The sequence below is a fragment of the Manis javanica genome, chromosome 17 (genome assembly GCF_040802235.1).
Source record: "Manis javanica isolate MJ-LG chromosome 17, MJ_LKY, whole genome shotgun sequence".
Classification (NCBI taxonomy): domain Eukaryota; kingdom Metazoa; phylum Chordata; class Mammalia; order Pholidota; family Manidae; genus Manis; species Manis javanica.
The window spans coordinates 9,928,649-9,945,012 of NC_133172.1; the positions used below are offsets into that span (position 1 = coordinate 9,928,649).

Consider the following 16,364-nt stretch of genomic DNA (forward strand, 5'->3'; position numbering starts at 1 on the left):
CTGGAGTGTGGCTGTTTTTGTCCTTTTTCCCTTTCTGCTTCCTGTCTGGAATGTAGACAAGGCAGCTGCAACTGCAGCAGCCATCTTACACCACGAGGTGCTCAAGAGAATGGAAGCCCCAAGCTAAGAATGATGGAGCAGAATGATAGAAAGAGCTGGGTCCTAAGGACACCTTGGAGTCACCATTCTAGTTCTGAACAGTCGGCCTCTGGCTGTTTTTTTATGTGAGAGAGAAATAATCTTTCCATGCTAAGCTACTCTGACACTTACCAGTTTCTCTGTGTTCTTAGTCTTCTCTCTCTCTTTGCTGTTTGTGTTGTCTTATGTCCAGTCTCTCAGAAGAGAACTTCCAGCCGATTTACCTAGGCTTAGCCTTCTACATGTTGCTGACTCTTGTGTGAACTTGGGGACAGGTGGAGAATATGGGTGCTATTTCCCATTTTGGGTTGGTAGTGTCTGGATTAAGAGGATGGGCTCAAATCCATCCTCATTTTTTAACTGTGCCATTGCCCAGAAACTTCAAAATGGAGACCACTAATTAAGGTAATAGCTTCAAATTCCGTGGAGTTTTGTTAGCGTCCCCCGCAGGTGGGGCGGTCAGTGACAGGGCTTTTGGCTCTCTCCTTCCTTCATTGGCCAGAATTGGTCATGTGGCAACTATAGCTGCAAGGCATCCTGGGAAAGTGAGTACCTGCCATTTTCAGCTCTTTTTATGGGAGGCAGTGCCTGCATCCTGAAAGGGGAGAGGGGAGTGGCTGCTGGGGAGCTGTCCTCAAGGCCTGCGCACCCTCTTCCTTCAATATATATATTCATTGGGCATCTATCCTGGGACAGATCTTCCAGTTCAACCAGAACAGTTTCTCGTTTATTTTATATATTAGTCTTCTCTGTCCTTCATCACACTTGCAAAAAGTTTGTCTATTATGTTGGCATTTCCAAAGATCCAGTTTTAGGTTTTATTGATGAACCCTATGTTTTGTTTTATATTTCATTTGTTTCTGGTTTTACCTTTCTTAATCCCTTATCTTTTTTTTTCTTTGGTTTATTTTGTGGGTGTTTTCCAGTTTCTTGAGCGAAAAGCTTGTTTTGTTCATTTTTGAGCTCCTTTCTGAGTACTCTCAATGCCTTTAAGCATTTAAGGCTGTCGTTCCCCCTCCAAGCACAGCCTTGGTTGTATCCCACAGGTTTCTACGTCTGGAATTTTCACTCTTTATTTGGCCTTGGTTGTATTAGGCATTTTAATTGCCTCTGTAATCCAAGTATTATTTAAATTTAAGGAATTTTTTTTTCAAGTGAGTAGAAATTTGGGGAGAGAGAGGGATATAGTTTTGAATTGGTATCTGCTTTTATTGCATTGCTATTTTAAATAATATATGGACCTATCATGTAAGCTTATATACTCGGCTCTGAGGCTAATAAAATGATTTGAAAAACTCTAGTCTAGTCTAAATCCACATTTTTTTTTAACTGATGAAAAAGCTAGAGTCTAATGAATCCATGGGCAAATATAGGAGTATAACCCAGATTTTATAACCCTCATTCTGGGGGTGTTTCATCACTCATCTTCCCAACTTGACATGGCCATCCCCAGAAAGGCTTTATCCTGTAAATTTCTGGGGAATTCCTTTAGCAAGCTTTTCCACCCCTGTTCAGACCACCCTTGCTACCCAAGTATGGAGTCTGCCATCACTGCTTCTGACCAACGCTAAGTGTTTTCTCTAGTGGCGCATCTGTCCTGCGTGGGGCATGTGGCTCAGGCCCAGGGAGTGACAGGACTTAGAAGACACCCCCTCTCTGGCCCCCACTGCCCCTGCCTCCACCCCTCACCCCCGCCCCTACTCTGTTGGCATTCATTTAGTCACAGGGCCTTTTCTGTGGCTAGAGAAGGAAGGAGATATTGTTAGGATTGTGCAGATGGTACTTAAGAGAGACACAGGGCTGTGGGGGGGCAGAATCCCACGACAATGGAGGACACGAAGGAGCATCTTTGGTTAAGTGGATGAGGGTGGTAGGTGCTGGAACTCTTGAGAAATGTGGTCATTCCCTGTCCTGGTACCAACAACAGCCTTGTTTCAGGGCCCGGGTGATGGAGTGAGGGGCAGCGTGGTGGAGGGCCATGTCCTACAGAACCGGCTGCCCGGTGCCCCAGGGAGGGGCAGGCTGCAGTCCACTGGGAAGCAGGACCATCAGCTTTAACCTGGGGAAGTGTGGGAGGGGCCCGAGGCCCTCACACTGGGCAGCGGGGGCTGCGGCACTGAGATTGGGGTCTCCCTGTGCCGCGCACGCCCTAGCAGAGAATCATTTCAGGTGGGGGAGGAAGCAACTTTGGCCACCAGGAAACGGTGGGGCTGGCGGTGGTGGAAGGAGAGGCTGACACATGGCGTGTGTTAACCAGGGCATTTATGGCCTCTGCGGCTCTCTGACAACTCAGGGCAGGAGTAGGGCCCTGTCGATCCTAAGTCTAGTGTGGAAGGAGGAGAACGCAGACCGCTGTCCGGCGTCCACCCTCGGCTCTGGCTCCGGGGAGACGGCGCCGGGGATGGTGCCAAGGGCTCTTCTCTCCGGAGGTCTCCATGGCCGCACCGCTGCTACTCCGGGGCTGCAGGGAGCAGGGGGCAGGGGGCAGAGGAGGCTGTGAGGGAGGCGGAGCACCAGGTCCCAGGGCCCCCATCCCTCCTGCTCCCGCCCCCGCGGCCTCCCGGCAGCCCCACCCGCCCCACGCTCAGCCTGGGCCAGGTTCAGGGTCAGGAGGGCGGCTCTGGTCCTCATGCGAGGGAGGGAGGGTGACTGCGAGGAGAGAGACAAGTGAAAAGGGATTCCGAGGCTCCTGGGGGTGGCTGCTGACACTGGACGCCACTCCCCCACCCCAGCTCTGACCCAGGAAACCAGGGTTCCATGGATGAATGGATGAGGGAGGGTGTCTAAGAGTATCTGGCAGTGACTGATTTCCTGACGCTGGAAGCTTCCGGTGTGAAGGGGGAGACATGACTCGGGACATGCCTTCTGAGAGTGCCTGGTCTGATGGGCAGGCGGACTCCAGACTGGGGAGGGACCTAGTTCCCAGCTCCTGGTCTAACAGGTGAAACTACAACCAGCCTCAGAGACACGGCTTCTCGGGCCTCTGGGGATGCCCACTCTGAGAGGTGGACCTGCTCCCTGCCTCTGGGAGCCCCCAGTCTGATGGAGGAGACATGGTCCCTGCCTCTGGGAGCCCCCAGTCTGATGGGAGCCCCCAGTCTGATGGAGGAGACATGGTCCCTGCCTCTGGGAGCCCCCAGTCTGATGGGAGCTCCCAGTCTGATGGAGGAGACATGGTCCCTGCCTCTGGGAGCCCCCAGTCTGATTAGAGCCCCCAGTCTGATGGAAGAGACATGGTCCCTGCCCCTGGGTGTCCCCAATCTGATGGGAGCCCCCAGTCTGATGGAGGAGACATGGTCCCTGCCTCTGGGTGCCCCCAATCTGATGGGAGCCCCCAGTCTGATGGAGGAGACATGGTCCCTGTCTCTGGGAGCCCCCAATCTGATGGGAGCCCCCAGTCTGATGGAGGAGACCTGGTTCCTGCCTTTGGGAGCCCCCAGTCTGATGGAGGAGACATGGTCCCTGCCTCTGGGAGCCCCCAATCTGATGGGAGCCCCCAGTCTGATGGAGGAGACATGGTCCCTGCCTCTGGGAGCCCCCAGTCTGATGGGAGCCCCCAGTCTTATGGAGGAGACATGGTCCCTGCCTCTGGGAGCCCCCAGTCTGATGGGAGCCCCCAGTCTGATGGAGGAGACATGGTCCCTGCCTCTGGGAGCCCCCAGTCTGATTGGGGTCACGATCCAATTCCGTGGTCATGGAATTCCCAGTCTGACAGAAGAGACATTGCTCCTGACCACCAGGCATTCCCAGTCTGGGAAAGGAGACACAATTCCCACCACCTAGAAGCCGCCACCCTAGTAGAGGAGACCATCCCTATTTCAATTTGAGAGATAAATCCCCCCCCTCTGATGGTAGAAATTCTGATCTGACTTTTACTGTAATACAGAGGATGAGACCTTATCTCCATTGTCTGGGTTCTCCCAGTCTGAAGAGCGAGGCATGACCCACCCTTGCTCTCTGCCTCAAGTCTGATGGGGGAGGTGAACCCCCATCATTCACCCATTTCCCCAACATGGTAGTAGGAGCGCTATTTCCTATGTTTTAGGGCCCACCTGCCTGCAGAAAAAAGGATGCCCTACCCTCAAACTATGTCCCTTCTCTTAAAACGTCCAGCGTGGTATACCTCTTAGATGACAGAGAAGGCATAGAAGCCCCTTTTAGTAGCCCTCAGTCTGATGGAGGAGGTCTGCCTACTCCAGTCTAGGTCATTAGCTTGACAGAAGAGGCAGGAGTTCCATTTGGGGATCCCCCACCCCATCTCAGGTGAAAGAAGCAAGGCCCCCCTCAGTCCAAAGGGAAGTCATGTCCACATGTGATCTACATGTCCCAGCCTTATGGACATGGCGAAGGCCCATCTAGGAGCCCCTGTCTGAAAAGAGGGGCCCTCTCCTGTCTCCCGCACACTCACGGGCCATCTGCATCTCCACCTCCAGCGTCTCAGTCTTGCCCTGCAGTGTGACGGTCTTGAGTGTGTAGAGGCCGGCGTCTGTGAGGTTCAGCTTCTGCACCAGCAGTGAGCAGTTGGCAAAACCCACCTCCCGGCCCGTGTGCGCGGGGCCTGCGATCCAGTTCCCTGACGGCAGTTGGCTGAGCAGCCGGTTGGGCTCTGAGGCCGACCCGCGGTACCAGGCATAGACCAGCAGGTCCTTGGGGTAGCCTTGCACAGTCAGGGTCACGTCCTGGCCCTCCGCCGGCTTGGGTGGCACAGGCACAATTGTCATGGCGACTGCTGCCGCTGGGGAGAGAACGATGGGGGGGGGTCAGCTCGGCCTGCACTGGGCCTAGTGCCCCCTCCGGCCCCCAGAAACTTGTCTATGTCCCCCCACAACTGGCTGGTGCTCCCCCATTGGGGTGCTGGGAAGGAGAGAGATGAAGGAAGTGACTGGTGTGGTGGTGGAGGTGGGTTTTGTGTCCCAACAATGCCTGCCAGGGAGCTGTGTCTTCCCCCATCAGACTGGGAGACCCCACTGAGGGGGGGGCCATCTCCTCCCATTAGACTAGGAATTTCCAGCCTTTGTGGGGACATCTCTCACACGGAAGTAGAAGACCCTAGAATGTGGAATGAATGAATGTCTCCTCCATCAGATTGGAAATTCTCAGAATAGACAGGCTATGTCTCCTCCATCAGATTGGAAATTCTCAGACTATGGGGGCCTTGTCTCCCCTATCAGATAGCTGTGTACCCCAGTTTGTGTCTCTTCTGTCAAATAAGAGACCTCAGAATTTAGGGGGCTGTAGTTTCCTGATCAGATTGAAAGATTCTAGAGGGTGGGAGGCCATATCTGCTCCACCAGATTGGAAATTCCAGTTACTGGGCTGGGGAATTCAGCAGCGGGATGGGGCCTGTCTATCCCATCAGACTGGACATTCCTAGAAAGTTGGGGGGGTGCTGTACTCCCCCATCAGATTGGGAGTACCCGAAAGGTGGAAACTGTGTCCCCGCCACCTGACCAGGAATTCTCAAAAATAAAGGATAAAGGGGCCATGTCTCCTCAAGACCGCATCTCCGCATCAGAGCACAACATGTTCGCAGGTGTGGGCTGCGCCTCCTGCACTGCACTGGCAGCTCGCCGAGGCGGGAGCCACGCCCCCTCCATCACTCCACGGAAGTCCTCCGGGACTGGCAGTTCCTTGAATACGGAGGCCGTGCCTTCCTGTTCCCGGACCATCTCTCCAAGGACGGAGGCTATGTCCCCTCCATTAGGTCAGAGTCTCCCCCAGATGGGGGACGGGTGGTATCTCCTTTCCCTCTGTCTCTGCCCCAGCACCCGCCACGGTTCAGGAGGCCCTTGGGGGCGCTGTACCCACTCACTGCACGTACCTGTGCACCTTGGACACCCCCGTCTCGGCCTGCACGGTCAGGGCTCGAGGCAGGGCCTGATGCCACCTGGCCCACTCCCTTGTCCCTTGCCAAGGCCCCAGGGGCAGAGGTGGGGCAGGAGGCACACTTACCTCTGGGGCTGCCTTTTCTGCTTTGGGTGAAAGAGCATCTACCCTTTGGATGAGACCCAGCCTGTTAGTAGCAGGGGGAGGAGGGAGGGAAGGACGGCTTCCATTGTCTCTGAGGGCTGGTGGCCGCTCGGGAAGGAACCAAGGCAGGATCAGTGAGGCCGTCATGTTCAAAGCCACCATCCCCAGGGGATGAGAAAACGTCCCCCGAGGATCCTGATGGTTTTGAAAACACCAGCTGTGTCTGCACTACCCCCGGCCCCCAGATCCGTTAAGGACAGAGGCAAGACAGTGAGTGCCTCATTGGCTGTGTTTTTCCATTTGCCAACAATTGGCTGTGATTTCCTGTGTGTGTGTGTGTGTGTGTGTGTGTGTGTGTGTGTGTGTGTGTGTGCGCGCGCGCTCACACTGCCCTCTGGGACTGATAACTGGGTGATCTAGTTGGCTGCAGAGAAGTTCCGCTGTCCACGTGGCAGGGAGTGGGCCCAGCCCCTAGGCAGCTGCAGCAGATGGAATCTAGGGCAGGGGCATGCCTACGAAGGGACATCTGAACAGTTCCCTCTCTGCTGTTGCAGTGTGGCACATGTGGCCCATTTCCCACTCTGCCAGGCCTCAAGGAAAAGAGTGATGTGTCGTTTGTTTACCAGGTGACAAGGTATGGACTGTCTCCTTTGTCACCTGGATGGAGAGAGGTCCACTGATGCCACTTCGTCACCTGGCCAGCAATGAGTGGGTTGAGAGTCTCTCACTTTCCAATTGTCTGTTGGGCAAATGGTCACCTAACTGTTGGTGGAGCAGTCAGACCTTCACAGTCCGACTGAGCCTCCATGGGGATGGGGCAGTGGTCAGACTGGGGGCAACTCACCAGAGAGCTTGACCACCACTGAGGCCGATCCAGAAAGCAGGGTCCTGGGGTTCTTGGCAATACATGTGTACGTGCCCTCCTGGGCCGCTGTCATGCTACTGATGTTGAGGTGGTCTTGACCATTCTTTAGGGTCTGCCCGTTGAAGGTCCACACATACTCGGCCTCTGGGCAGGACCGGGACACGCACCACAGGGTGAGGGACGTGTTGAAGTCAACTTTGATGGTGCAGCCCGTGCGGGTGGTAGAATCCTGGAGGATGGCCACGCGTTCTGGGCCAACTGCGGGGGCAGGAGGGAGAGGGGAGGAGGGGTGGGCACCGCTGGCTTTCTGTCCACCAGGCTGTGCCTCTGGGAATATCTGGGCCTAGTGGATTTGAAAAGCTCTGGCCTTTTCGAATCCCACATGTCTCTAACTTGCTCTAGGATCTTGAGAACCACTTTCCCTCTCAGGGGATCTGTGTTTTCTCTTCTGCAGAAAGAAAGTACTGGGCCAGACAAAATTTCAAGAAATTTTGTTGTGAAATCTATGTCTCCATTAAGAAAAAAAAAGAGGAAGTCAAAACGATTGATTTTTGATAAGCCATTCTAAGAGTCTAGAATTCTAGGGCTCTAAAAGTGCATGTTTCTCAGGCTCTAGGATTCTAAGATTCTAGAAATCTAGGTTTCTAAGATTCTAAGGTTGGGTGGTTCTAAGATTTTAGAATTAGATTCTAAAATTTGAAGAATCTCTGCTTCTAGAGTTTCTAGCAGTCTCAGAGTCTAGAATTCAGTGCTTCTTAAATCACTAGAATTTCCCAGATGCAGGATTCTAGGCTCTAAGTTTTTCTACACCACCGGCCCTCGCGTACCTCAGTGATTTCTTTCCCCCGGATTCCACACTGCATATCTGCAGCCCCTGGGAATGACTCCACACTTTGGTTATGTTTTTTATTTGATCTCCCCTCCTGTCCCACTGCTCACTTCCCTCCTCCCTCTCAAAGCCGACCAGTCCTGTGCCCTTCCCTGCGGCTCTTGCTTCAGACTGAAGGATTAATCAAGTGCAAAGGTGGTCCTGAGTCCTTAGGAGATGGACCAAGTGCATTCATGTAAGAGGGATCCCTGGTCCCTAAACCTGGCTCATCACTCCCTGTGTGTCCTTGGGCCCCCCTTCCTGGCCTCCGTCTCCCCATCTATGAGGGCTGGACGCTGGGTACCTGGCGGGGCCAAGAGGACTCACAGTACACAGTCAGGTTGAAGGGCTTGCTGCGGCTGACACTGACCGGGTTCGAGACCTCACACTGGTAGGCTCCGGCCTCCTCCCTGCGGACGCCATGCCGGGTCAGCACCCGGCCATCGGGAGACAGGCCAAGGCGGATGTCGATGGGTAGGGCCCCGCCATTGAAGAACCAGCGGACCTTGGCGGGGCCGGGGCTGCTGCACATCAGGTGCAGGGTGTCTCGGCGCTCCACCAGTGCTGTGCTGTTGGTCATAACCTCAGGCTGGGCCAGGATCTCTAGGGGGCAAAAGACAGAGGGGGAGGGCGCCGGGCACTGCCTGCTCCCAGGCCTTCCCCTCCCCAGGCAAGGGTCACGGTTGGATCCTGGAGGGGCCCCAAAGGGGCAGAGAATGGGACAGGAGGCAGGGCTAATCCTGGAAGTCATCCTGAGGGAGGTGAACATCCTGAGGGAGGTGAACATTTATGTTTGGTTTTTTTTTTTTTTTTGATGGTTTAAAATTTTTTTAGACTTATTTATTTATTTATCTATTTTTAAAGAGGGAATGGGAAGGAGGTGGGAAGGCCCAGCTGGGGTGGAGCCGGGTCCCAGGGGTGTCTCACCATAGACCTGCAGGTGTCCGTAGCCCACCTCCGTCTGAAGCTGCCTGTTGAGAGTCTGCAGGATGTAGGTGCCCGAGTGCCGGGCCGAGACGCCCTGGATGTCCAGGCTGCCGTCAGGGCGCACAGCCTCCCTCCCCGTGTGGGCTGGGCCAGGGGTCTCGTCACCCGTGCTTACGATGTAGCTGGCCACCAGGTAAGCCAGGCTAAGCGTGGGCCCAGCGTACCAGGTGTAGGCAAGCAGCTCTCCCGAAAGCCCGTGGACAGCCAGCGTCACGTTGTCCCCCTCGGCTGGCTGGGCAGGCGTGGGGCTGACAGTGACCTCGGCCCCTGTGCTCAGGAACGTGGCTGAGGAAGAGGAGCCGGAGGGGTCAGATGAGGTGGCCGGGCTGCTCCTCCCGTTTGATGGAGCAGGAGACGTGGGCTCCTGGTCTTACGGTAAGTGCTCAACAAAGGCGAGCCAGAGGCAGGGTCTCCATCTTGGAGAAGAGGAGGGTTCTGAGGACAGAACTGGACAGACTGTGCCAAGGGTCTAGCACGAGGCACGTGACAAGTGCACAGCGTGTGCTCAGCCCGGTTGACCTCTGGATTTCCAGGGGCCCAAGGGTTTTCCCGCTGTGAGAGTCACTCTGCCAACTCGCACAAGATCAGGCTGGCTCCTCCAGCCCCCGGGTCCTGTTCCCAGTCCAGCGCTCTTCCTCTGCCCCTCCAGGCTCCACCACAGCAGAAGGGAGGGACATGACCGATACCCTCCACCCCGGTCCTGCTCAGCCCAACAGATAAGCCCCAAACCCGACTGGCTGGTCAGGGCTGCTTGGGTTTGAATTGTGTGTGGCTGGCCACCCATTCTGGCCACACACCAGACTGGGTGGCTGTGGCAGTTCTCACTAAGAAGTACTTGCATGCCTGGCTTGGTTTCTGGTACTTTCCAGTCTGCTAGAGCATGGCTAGGAGGTGGGGCTCTCGGTCTAGCACTCAGCTCTGCCACTTTCTGGCTGTGTGACCCTGGCCAGTGGCTTCACCTCTCTGAGCCTCAGGTTTCTCATCTGTGAAGTGGTGAGGGGGGTCATGAGTGGGCCTCCCTCACAGGGTTTGTTAACACATGAAAAACATTTAGAGCAGCTCCGGGCACATAGTAAGTGCTAGTAAATGCTTGTAAAAAAGTGCTCATTACAATGACCTGGAAGTGACCCTGCGAGGTAGGCCCAGTTCATAGATGAGGAAACTGAGGCTGAGAAGGGGAAGGCAACTGCCTCAAGCCACATCCTCGGGGAGGGGCAGGGCTGCTGGTTAGAACTCACCGCAGTCAAGCTCCCACAGCTCAGTAAGGGTTTGCCACGTGGGTGGAGAGTGACTGTGGCTTCCTTACCCTACCTCGGGCCCAGGTCTTAGAAATCTCTGAAGTCACTCGGCAAAGTCTCTGGGTGGCTGCCCCTGGCTGCCCCGTCCCACACTTGGAGGGGCAAACTGGACCTGAGCGAAGCCGAGCCGCCCTCCCTGCCCAGCATGCTGGGCTGCTGGCTCCCACCTCCACTCCTCTGGGCTGGGGTGCCCTCCCTTCCCTGAGGCCACGGTGGATGAGGTTCTGGGGGACACCACTGTTGCTCACCACTGAGAAGGAGCCAGCTGCACCCGGCCAGCGCCATCTTTCACCCCACACCCGGTCTTGAAGACGGCGGCGTTGGTGTTCCAGTGCTCGGAGGCCCTTCCTGGTTGGGGCTTGGCTCCGTCTGGCGCAGGACCTGGGAGGGTTTGGCGATATGGAGCTGGGGTAGATCACCTGAATTTGGAGGGATCGAGTCACCGAGGATCTGGGGCCCTGTTTGGGTACCAGAGTGGGTGGGGCAGGCACCGGCCAGGGGTCACGACCCAGCCAGGCCTCCTGGGGCACCGCCTAACCTTCTTTGTACCAAAGACCTGGGTTTGGTACCAGCAGAAGAACCAGGTCGCCGGGGAGGAGAGAGGAGGGGCGGGGAAGATTTCAGGACAGTTCTTAACCCATGGCCCAGACCCTGGCCTCTCCGGTGAGCTTGAGGGTCACTGAGGAGCCAAACTCATCAAGTGTGACTTCTGTGTGACCTGGAGGTGTCATCTCAGGGGATGTCCTGTGCGGTGGGCACGGGTAGAACCTCCATTTGCAGTTGGGGAAACGGAGGCCCTGGGCAGGGGCTCTGACGTGCCCAAGTTCCTGCAGGGAGAGGGGATTTGAATCCTGCTCTGTTTCCATAGCCACACAGAAGGGAGGGAGGCTGGGAGGCTGCGCAGTGTCCCTGGGGCTCTGCTCCCTGGTGCTGCCTGCTCTGGGCCTACACATCCGCATTTTCTCCCTCCCTCTCTGGAGGCCTTGTTTTCCTGTATCTGGGGACTTTGGGGCCAGGAAGAGCCCAGGTTTGCCTGTGGCTCTGCTCTCACCAGAGTGGGGGACTAGGGGCAGCCCCTTGCCAGGTCTCCTCTTTCTGCTCTGACAAACAGGGCTGGTGTCGACTCTGTTCAGGTTTGTTGAGAGCAGTGAGTGAAATGCCACATGTCAGGAATCTAGCCGGCACCCGGCAGAGCTGGGTCCCCAGCACCAGGCCTGGCTGGTATCACAGGTATTAAATGTGTGGGCCCCGCACCTAGCTCTGCTCTTTCCTGCTCCATGAGCCGGGGCAGGTTATGGTGCCCGCTGGGCCACACTTTCCTCATCTGTATAATGGGAATGACAGTACCCACCTCAGAGGGCTGTTATGAGGACTAAATGAGTAAACTTGCATGAAGTAACTTATAACAATGTCTGCCTGGCACAAAGCAAATATTCCATCATTCATTCATTTATTCAGCAAGTGTTGGATAAGCATCGACACCCTGCTGGGCACTGTATCTGCCAGGCAGGTGCAATCCCTGCCTTCGTGGGGCTGACAGTTGTGGACAGACAAGTAAAATGTGTATCAGATGGAGGTACGTGTTGTTGGGGAGAAAATAAAGCCAGGAAGGGGCTTTGGGACTTTTGGATTGGGGGCAGGGTGGGGACCCAAGGCCACAGGGACGTCTGGGGAACGACAGGCCCCCACAGATGTGTTATGACCGGTATCTCCCTGGCTGCTGGGTCCTGCTCCCCCCCGAGGCCCCCGCAGCCTGGTCCTGGGCAATCTCCATACCTGCGGCTCAGCTGTTCCGCTTTGTTCCTCCAGGACCGGGCGTCCTGAGCTGCCCTTGTAGGCGGGGGCTCTGACGAGGGGGGGCTGTCAGTAACCTGGCGCCTCCTGTCTCCCCACCAACCCCCTGTCCCGCCAGTGACCTCACCTCACCCTGTTCAGTCCTGGCGCGGCCCTCTCCCCCGAGCCCTGGGGCCCCATCCCAGTGCATTCAGGGTGCCTCTCCTGCATGTCCCTGGGCACCTCTCCTTCGCCTTGTCCCAGACTGACCTTGGTGTCTTCCCCCAGCCCTGCTTCTCCTCCCCGTCCTCTCATCACAGATGGCGCCACTGTCCACCCGTCACTGGGACACAGAGACCCAGGCCTCGCCCCTGACGTCTCCCCACAGCCCCAGCACACCACGCCCCATGGCCTGTGCCTCCTAAACCTCCCTTCTGGGGGCCCTTTTCTCTCCGTCCCTGTGGCCCCTGCCCTGGCCCAGGTGCCCTGCTGCCCCTTGTCTGGTTCCCCTCCCCAACTCCTCCTGGTCTCTGGCCCTGGTCTCGCCCCCTTCCATGGTGCTCGGAGCCCGCATGGCTGCTCGGGACCCTCAGGAGAAAGCCCAGCTTCTCATGGAGGTTCGTGTGGCCCCTGCCGGCCTGCCCAGCCTCGTAGGAGAGCCCTTCCTTCCTTCCGGCAAGTCGCTGCTCCAGTTCTCCTGCCTCCCTTGAGTCCCCCGCACCCAGCTTATTCCTGCTTGCTTCTGCTTTATTTCATCCCTCACCCAGCAAATCTTCTTCCTCCAAGAAGCCCTCCAGGACTATCAGGCTGGGTTAAATGCACCCTGGGATCCCCAACCCCAGCCCCGACCACCCTTATCTTCATGGTCAGGGACTGGATCTGTCTCCCCCGCTGGACGGTGAGTCCTGGGAGGGCAGGGCCAGGCTACCATGGTCACTGCCATGTCCCTGGCACGGCCAGGCACAGGGCTGGGCACACAGCAGGAGCTGAGAGTGTTCGCGGAACCAGACACCAGGTGTGGATGACACGGAGGGGGGCCTGGGTTTCTGGCGCTTTGCTGTCTGGCTCAGGAGTGTGATGAGGCCGAGGCTGGAGAAGACTGGGGCAGAGCTCAGCTTCCGTCCCGACTCCACCATGCCTGCCTCCCACCCGCGACATCACACCCACCCTTCTCTGTGTCCTTGGCCTTCCCCATTCAGCCCAGAACCCTCTCCCATGCCCCTCTCTGGACCCTTGGTCCCATCGAGAGCTACGGTTTTTTGAGCAACAGCTGTGTGCCGGGCCCATTGCTGGAGGAAGTAGACCAGGCAGTCCTGGGCAGGCGCTGTGCCTCTGTGAAGCAGGTGGGTGACTGTGCCACAGGCCTCCCTGGGATTCCTCAGAGGGGAAAGGGAGACCAGGCCCATGGGGGGCTCAATGCTGGGCCTGCCCTGGGGGCTCTGGGTACATGGGTTCCATTGTCTATTCACCATTCCACAGATGTTTATTGAGCAGCTATCATGAACCCAGCACTGGGCTAGGTACTGGGTTATAGTCATGAAAAGGACAGACATAAATGCCAGCCCTGTAGAGTTGACCTTTTGTCTGGTGACACAGTCAATAGACAAATAAACACAAACACATATCATTTTGTATCAGATGGAGATATTGCTATGGGGAAAAAGAAAGGAGGTGGCTGGGACCCTGATTTATGTAGGGCAGAAAGAAGATGTTGCAGGAGCCAATACTGCAGTAGCGACTCAATAAGGGAGGCATGTTGAATCTAGGGGAGGAGCATTCCAGGGAGTGGACACAGCAGGTGCAAAGGCCCTGTGGTAGGAATGTTTTGGTAAGTGTGAGGAAGAGGGAAGAGTCCAGTGAGGCCTGAGCAGAGTAATCGTGGGAGAGTAGAGAGGGAATGGGGGCAGATCCTGCAGGGCCTCATGGGCCTGGGGAGGATTTTGGCTTTTATGCTGAGATCAGAGCCACTGAGACTCTGAGAATGGGAAGGACGGGAGCTGACGTAGGTGTTAACAGGACCCTCTGGCTGTGTGGACACATGTGGGGAGCAGATGAGGGGCAGAGGGCAGATTCTGGGAGGCTGTGAGGAGGTGACAATGGTCGTCTACCTGACCTGTCCGTTAGCTTATCCAAATTGAGATGATCCCTGTGAAAGATCCACTCCAGATATTGAAGACTTATTGCTGACTAAAAAAAAAAAGAAGAATGTAAAATAGCTCATTCATTTTTATAGTGACTCCACGTTGAGATGATAACATTTTGCATGTGTCGACTTAAGTAAATCCACGTCACCTGTTTTTTCTGCACTTTCCTTCATGCTCAGTCGTACACGTGACTTGTATCTATTGCAGGGCGTGGACTAGGCAGGAGGTGGTGCTGGCGGGTCACTGACACATTTCACTAAGGATACTGTTACCTATTCTGACATCCTCAGCTGTACCTGTCCTCTCATCCACCCTTCCCTCCCCAAGAACCCATTGTGCAGACAAGGAAACTGAGGCCAGGGCCATCGCCTCAGAAGTTTGGAGCAGCAAGTCTTACCTTCTCCACATGGCAGCTGGGAAGAGCTTCTATACCTGCCTCCCCCAGGGGCCAGAGCCACCCAGGGCCTCCTCCTTGTGGCTCCCTGCTGGGACCCCACCTGCCACTGCCTCAATCAATATTTGTTAGGTGGAAACAGTGGCCTGGGCCGGTTGGCATGACCCTTGTCCCACCCTCCTGGGGCAGGGACCTTGGAACTGAGGGATTGGCCACAGCTAATGGCGTAGGAAGGCTGAAGCCGGTTTCTGACACCCCCGTCTAGCCCCTTTTCCCCTGCTTATCCTGCAGGGCAAGGGTGAGGCTGAGGTTGCTGCAATATTTATTTATGGAGCTGACCTCTGGGTGTGGCTTCCTGTGTTGGCCTGGCAAGGTCTGGGCTTGGTCCTGGGGAGGCTGTTCTTGGGGAGAAAGGACCCCATGTGCCCTTCATTCCTCCCCCTAGAAAGAGCCCCCAGACTACCATGCAGGCCAGACCGGGTGGATCAGAGGAGCAAGCCTCAGTCTTTGGCCCAGGCTGTTCCCTTTGCCTGGATATCCACTTCCCACCTCATTCACCTGGGGTTTTCCAAGTCATTTAATCACTAAACAAATATTTTTTGAGCACTGACTATATTTTCATCTGTGCTGGGAACACAGGTGACATCCTTTCCCCTGTGCGGCTAATGCTGCGGGAGGGAGATGAGCAATCATCAAGACACTGATACAGCCTATCAAGTCAGGGAGATACTAGTGCTATAAAAAAATAAAATAGGGCAAAAAGATAGGGAGGGACAGGGGCTGTTCTTTTAGCTAGGCGCAGTCAGGAAGGGCCTTTCTGAAGAGGGAATCTTTGAACTGAGGCCTGAGAAGGCAACAGAAGGCAAGAGTATTTTGGCAGAACGCACAGCAAGTGCAAAGGCCCTGTAGCAGGAAGGTCTTTGGTGAGTGTGAGGATAGCAAGGAGCCTGGTGCTGGTGGTGGGAGGAGGTGTTTACAGAGGGAGCAGGGGACCCAGAGGGTAGGACTTTTGATGCAGGCTGGCCCAGGAGAGACAGTTAGGTCATGTAAGGCCCAGTAAGGGCAAGAGAGCCAATGAAGGACTCAGGGAAGGGTCTAGGTATGGGATGAGGTGCTGTCTGTAGAGGGCTGGGTTGGTAAGTGAGAGGGGCTGGGCTTTTCTGGAAAGGTGGTGGAGGGCAGGAAGTGAAAGGAGTTAGGGATTTAAAGCGGGGACCCCTTAAGGTTCGGAAGGGCCTGGGAAGGGGCACTGGGCTAGAAGTCCTTCCTCTCTCTGAGCCTCATTTTGTCCATCAGGAATATGGGAAGGGGTTGGACTTGGATTTAGAGTTACGGTTAAAAACAATTTAAAACTTTTTATTTTGGAAAATTTCCAAATTTCACACACTTAGCAAAAGTCCAGGGAACAACAATGTCTTCCGGCTCAGCTCACGCCAACCTCGTTTCCTCACCCCACCCACGCCCTCCCGTGTTATACGAAAGCGAATTCCAGCCATCCTTATCATTTTACTCATGGATACTTAGCCTGTGCCTCGCAAAGATAAGAACTCATTAAAAAAAACAATGTCGTATTTTCCCTTACAGAATGAATTAAATGAAGAATTCCATAATATTTCCAAATACCTAGTCAATGTTCAAATTTCCAATCGTCTCATAAATGTCATTGTCTCTTTGTCAGCTTCACTGGGACATCATTTTCTTTCTTTTCTTTTTGTCTTATTAAAGTATCATTGACAAACAATCTTACAATGGCTTCAAATACACAACACTGTGGTTCCACCTTCACCCATATCACCAAGTCCCCCCCACATCCCACTGCAGTCACTGTCCATCGGCGTAGCAAGATGCTATAGAGTCATTACTTGTCTTCTCCCGGCTGGACTGCCTTCCCCGTGACCTACCTATACTGTGATCTCCAAATATAGTG

General features: G+C 55.3%; 1 protein-coding gene across 3 annotated transcripts; it reads right to left on the reverse strand.

Annotated features, from left to right (window-relative positions):
• Positions 1 to 2,383: 2,383 nt before the first annotated feature.
• On the reverse strand, positions 2,384 to 15,096 carry CEACAM16 (CEA cell adhesion molecule 16, tectorial membrane component). Of its 3 annotated transcripts, XM_037005494.2 has the most exons (9): positions 14,441 to 14,584; positions 11,903 to 14,086; positions 10,375 to 10,953; positions 8,769 to 9,113; positions 8,169 to 8,444; positions 6,953 to 7,231; positions 6,766 to 6,847; positions 4,547 to 4,873; positions 2,384 to 2,599 (listed from the first exon to the last, which is right to left on the reverse strand). In XM_037005494.2, the coding sequence occupies exons 3-8, from the start codon at positions 10,409 to 10,411 to the stop codon at positions 4,576 to 4,578; spliced, it is 1,317 nt and encodes a 438-aa protein (XP_036861389.2). In that variant the 5' UTR covers positions 10,412 to 10,953; positions 11,903 to 14,086; positions 14,441 to 14,584; the 3' UTR covers positions 2,384 to 2,599; positions 4,547 to 4,575. The 3 variants fall into 3 exon arrangements, with proteins under 3 accessions (XP_036861389.2, XP_073081885.1, XP_073081886.1); XM_073225784.1 differs by lacking the exon at positions 6,766 to 6,847 and having other exon boundaries at positions 10,375 to 14,086; positions 14,441 to 14,581; XM_073225785.1 differs by lacking the exon at positions 2,384 to 2,599 and having other exon boundaries at positions 4,739 to 4,873; positions 6,732 to 6,847; positions 10,375 to 14,086; positions 14,441 to 15,096.
• Between the last annotated feature and the right edge of the window lie 1,268 nt (positions 15,097 to 16,364).

What these genes read in the sequence shown, in the direction of transcription:
- CEACAM16 (XM_037005494.2), bottom strand. Translation starts at nt 10,411, where the DNA reads ATGGCGCTGGCCGGGTGCAGCTGGCTCCTTCTCAGTG. An exon ending in CAGCTGGCTCCTTCTCAGTG is followed by an intron (nt 9,114 to 10,374) that starts GTGAGCAACAGT and finishes CCTCTTCCTCAG; the next exon opens with CCACGTTCCTGAGCACAGGG. An exon ending in GTGGACCTCTCTCCATCCAG is followed by an intron (nt 4,874 to 6,765) that starts GTGACAAAGGAG and finishes TTCTCTCCCCAG; the next exon opens with CGGCAGCAGTCGCCATGACA.